Below are 4,769 nucleotides of genomic sequence, written 5' to 3' on the forward strand. Positions count from 1 at the left end.
TGTCCGTATATTCTCTACATATATACGCAAAATTTCATAATTTTTTGAATTTCCAAATTAACGATCTTATAATAAGAGTGGAATTATTCGAATATTGAATTTATCTTGTTCTTGAATTTATCCTTTTGTTCTTTAAATTCAAAATAATAAATAGTCTGTAAGAAATTATATTTATAATTATAATATTTTTTTTTTATTTTTTTAGAACAACGTTTCTTAAATTATATTAAACGAAAAGTCAATAAAAAGTGTCCCGTGAAAAATAATGTGAATTAATTTCATTATTTTCATATATGTTTTGTTTTACACAATTAAAATTTGAGAATAATGTTTGTTTTATTTCCTTAATTCTTATATTTAATTGTTTAATTTATTTTTTATTAATATCTGTCTATCATATAAAATAAACAAGATGTTCCGTTAATGTTTTAGGATTTGTGAAGACGTAGGAAAAATTTGGAAAATGCTGTCATAAAAGATGACATATACTACATTTTATGACAATATCATGAAATTCGCACGATAGGATTAAGAATAATCTTGGCATTTTTTTTTTTTGTTATTTTTAAATATAATTTGTCAACAATATGTGTAATTTTTAATATAGTTTTTAAAATGAGCGCGTTTTTCAATAGACGATAACATTATTATTCTCACATTCCATTAGTTGGCGCTGTTTCTATATGTTCTTTCAACGAATCAGCTGATTGTATATACGATTTATACAAGTTGATTATTAAGTTGATAATCTGATAAGATTGATACTAATGAATATAATTTAAAATTTTTTTTCAAATTTATATCACACATTGTGAAAATATTTTAATTTCACAACAATGGTACGAATTGTATATTTTATTATATTTCTAATGATGATTTTCAATGTAAATTGTAAAGATTTTGACGTTGATATCAATGGATATATTCTTTATTGTCCTTGTATGGGTAAGATTTTATTTTATTTAATAAAGTATTTATCATTCAAATTATTTCTTTCTCTTATCATTTATTTTAATTACCTTTTAAATTATCTTTTTTATGTCAGGCCGATTTGGAAATCAAGCGGATCATTTTCTCGGTGCATTAGGTTTTGCTAAAGCTTTGAATCGTACATTAGTTTTACCACCATGGGTTGAATATAGAACAGGAGAAACAAGATCTGTAAGTTTTTGAATATATGTTGCACATATTTTTCAGAAAAAAGTAGAATTAAATATATTTATTATCTTATACTCAGATACAAGTTCCTTTTGATACCTATTTCAATGTTTCAAAATTACAAGAATGTCACAAAGCAATGTTGATGCATGACTTTATGGATAATTTAGCTCCAACGATATGGCCACTAAGGGAAAGAGTATGTAAGTTTTCAATGTTAAAAGTATAACGAGTAAAACTATATTTTAAAGTTATATTCTTTCCTAGCATTTTGTTATTCGCCACGTGGCAAAGGTGAATCTTGTAATGCCAAAGAAGGCAATCCATTTGGTCCTTTCTGGGATACTTATAACATAGATTTTGTAAAATCAGAATTTTATGGTCCATTACATTATGATGTATATCATACTGATATGGCAATTCAATGGAAACAAAAGTATCCATCTAAAATATGGCCAATAATAGCATTTACTGGTGCACCTGCTAGCTTTCCTATACAATTTGAAAATAAAGAATTACACAAGTGTTTAGAATGGAATGAATCGATACAAAGAAAAGCAAAAGCATTTGTGAAGAATATTTTACCTAAAGGAGCATATATAGGAATTCATTTGCGTAATGGAATTGATTGGGTATTATATTATTTTAATATTATATTATAAAAATCAGATAAATAATAATAATATATATTCTAAATATTTTAAATTAAATTATTGATATTTTTGCATAGGTACGTGCTTGTGAATATACATCAATGACTCCAAATCTATTCGCTGCTCCACAATGTTTAGGATATCGTAATGAACGTGGTAAAGCAACGACTGCAATGTGTTTACCATCATTCGACGTAATACTACGGCATATTAAACGTATCATTCGAAATAATAACGATGTTAGATCAATATTTGTTGCCTCTGACAATAATTACATGATTGAAGAACTTACAAATTCTCTGGCACGTATGCAGGTAAAAATATATTATCTAACAAATTTGCATTGTCTTTCAATTATTTTATTTAAATTATTTTATGATCATTATTTTCAAACTTTTATTACAGGTGCAAGTTTTTCGACAAACAGATCCAGTTTCTCCTCATTTAGACTTAGCTATTTTAGGAAGAGCAAACTACTTTATTGGAAATTGCATATCTTCCTTTTCGGCTTTCGTAGCAAGAGAAAGAGATGTTAAAGGATATCCAACATATTTTTGGGGCTTTCCACCAGAAAGATCATCACCTTCTATCTCTCGCGAAGAATTATAATGATTAATTTATAACCGGAAAAATATAAAATATTTATTAAGATGACGCTATAGCAAAAATTTTTTAATTGTTTTATACTCATTTTTTAATAAAATGTAATAACATTTTTTATATCATTCGTCTTATTTATAAAAAGAAATTGAAATCATTTTTCATTCTGATTAACTTCTTCGTTATTATTTTTTCATCGTATATGATTTTTATAATGCGCGCCATTGAATCCGATGAATGAGCATGCGCGCAATTGTAACACTACCGTTCTTTGTTTGAGCAACTTTACACAGATTGGATATGGCTCGCCGTTCGTATGGTTAACATTTTATCTGAAGAGATAAACAGCTAGTGTGTCGGGTAAGGTTTGAATTATTCCTATAATTTTAAACGTCTTCATTTTTCATTGGTCGATAACATTTCAAAAATTATTCTAAACATAATTATGTGTACGTTAAGTGTTTGTGATTTTGAATCATGCGTTTATTATCTAACCAAAAAAAAAACACTATACGGAGAGAGAAACAAGATAATGAATGTACTTGAACATTCATACATTAAAACTAAGAGAGAAAGTTTGTCGAGTTAACTGAGCTAATCCAAATTATATCTTTAATGTACTTTTAGGTTATTAAGAAAATAATTAGCGATGCAATGTATCAAGCATTTATCAATGGATACCGTTTGGTTGAGGTATCGCATGGCAGGCCATACTATGTTTATTGTGTCGAATTATTCGAGACAGACAGTGGCATTCGATATTTCAGCGAGAGAAGATATAGCGAATTTAGCGCGCTACATCGTACGGTATGTTTTTCTTTTTTTTTTTTCTTCGTATACTTATGTCTTCTTTTTTTGCTTTTCGCGATTGTGATGTACGTCGTGGAATAAAATTAAAATATATATTGAATAATTTTATAATTAATTTATTACTTTTTACGGTACCTTTGTGAATATCATTAAGGATTATGATATTTTTTCTTTTTTTTTTTTTTCTCGTAAAGATCGTTAGTAACTTTATTTTCTATAGGTATTTAATTATTTATGTCTTATTATAGCTGAAGAAGAATAGCACGAATATTGCTCCATTTCCACCAAAAAGAGTTAGGAATTCTCAACCTAAAGTACTCGAACAAAGACGAGAAGCATTAGAGGCGTATATTCAGAAAATGTTGAAACTCCCAGTTGCAAAACAACAGGTACTTAATTTTTTAGGTATCGAAGGTCGCCCATCTGGTGCAACGGAGAAAAGGTAATTATTTATATAAGATATTTTGTATTCGATAAATTGTATAATAATTTTTCTAATATGAATTATTTTTTAGAGGACAAAAACAAATTAATGATTTGGGACATATTCATCCAAGTTCCTTGGGACATCATCCTGTATTAACTTTTCATCGTGACCCTTACATCCATGTTAATAAGAATACAAGTCTTCCAGATATTGTAACAAATGGTGTTCTTTTAGGGTTGTACAAATCTTAAAATATATCTTCGATTTATCTTGAATAAATGAAGTTTTATATTTTGCAAAATCAATAGAAAATGATAGAACTGATGAGAATCTCAAAATTCAACAAGAATCAAAGATTTTGTGATATATATATGATGCTTCGAAGTAAACTTTGTTATGAAGAAAAAAAATGTAGCTTACAAATATCATTTAGCATCCATAGAAATATATATATATATATATATATATATATATATATATATATATGCTTGTATAAAGTATATTTATGAAAAAGAGAAGAAACTTTTCAGATACGTATATCAACAAACAAATATAAATAATATACACAAAAGTGTTTACTAATGTGTACATAATGAAAACACGATCGATAAGATCGTTTAACTATAAAGAACAATTTGTATAAGATACCATTAGGCTGTGAAAATGTCAGAAAATATATTTTCTTTAATACGTGAATCATCGTCTTTTTTATTTCATTTCATTAGTTTAAGTTTACATTATTCGTGACATTTATCTTAATGCAATTATCGTATGAATACCTGGATTGTAAATGTTGCGAATCTGTAAAGCAGATCTTAATGCTGTATATCTTGTTATTTATGGCGATTACTACCATCGAAATTGAATATCACGGCTAATCGAAATCCCTCTGAAAAAATTTTTTTTTTCCCTAAACATTGCCATTTCGCTAACCTCGCTCGGATACGGCACGCAACTTTAAATATATATATATAATATGTGTATATGTATATCTAATCTATACGTAATGAATGACTCATTTGAACATTAGATATCGAACGATAAGTACATACAATAGAAAAACAATCGATTACCACAGATGTCATCTCTAGTCGATACTCATCGAAATATAATAATCATTA

At 27.2% G+C, this 4,769-nt stretch overlaps 2 protein-coding genes across 3 annotated transcripts; both read left to right on the plus strand.

Moving 5' to 3' along the window:
* Positions 1–477: 477 nt before the first annotated feature.
* LOC124431454 (GDP-fucose protein O-fucosyltransferase 1) lies at positions 478–2,530 on the plus strand. The gene is made up of 6 exons (XM_046979394.1): positions 478–945; positions 1,046–1,161; positions 1,238–1,361; positions 1,426–1,790; positions 1,889–2,125; positions 2,217–2,530. The coding sequence occupies exons 1-6, from the start codon at positions 837–839 to the stop codon at positions 2,418–2,420; spliced, it is 1,155 nt and encodes a 384-aa protein (XP_046835350.1). The 5' UTR covers positions 478–836; the 3' UTR covers positions 2,421–2,530.
* A 140-nt stretch (positions 2,531–2,670) lies between these two features.
* LOC124431455 (sorting nexin-24-like) lies at positions 2,671–4,344 on the plus strand. Of its 2 annotated transcripts, none has more exons than XM_046979396.1 (4): positions 2,671–2,771; positions 3,039–3,218; positions 3,470–3,663; positions 3,737–4,344. In XM_046979396.1, the coding sequence occupies exons 2-4, from the start codon at positions 3,066–3,068 to the stop codon at positions 3,897–3,899; spliced, it is 510 nt and encodes a 169-aa protein (XP_046835352.1). In that variant the 5' UTR covers positions 2,671–2,771; positions 3,039–3,065; the 3' UTR covers positions 3,900–4,344. The 2 variants fall into 2 exon arrangements, with proteins under 2 accessions (XP_046835352.1, XP_046835351.1); XM_046979395.1 differs by lacking the exon at positions 2,671–2,771 and adding an exon at positions 2,797–2,949.
* The last annotated feature ends 425 nt before the right edge of the window (positions 4,345–4,769 follow it).

This window comes from Vespa crabro, chromosome 21, assembly GCF_910589235.1.
Source record: "Vespa crabro chromosome 21, iyVesCrab1.2, whole genome shotgun sequence".
NCBI classification, from domain to species: Eukaryota; Metazoa; Arthropoda; class Insecta; order Hymenoptera; family Vespidae; genus Vespa; species Vespa crabro.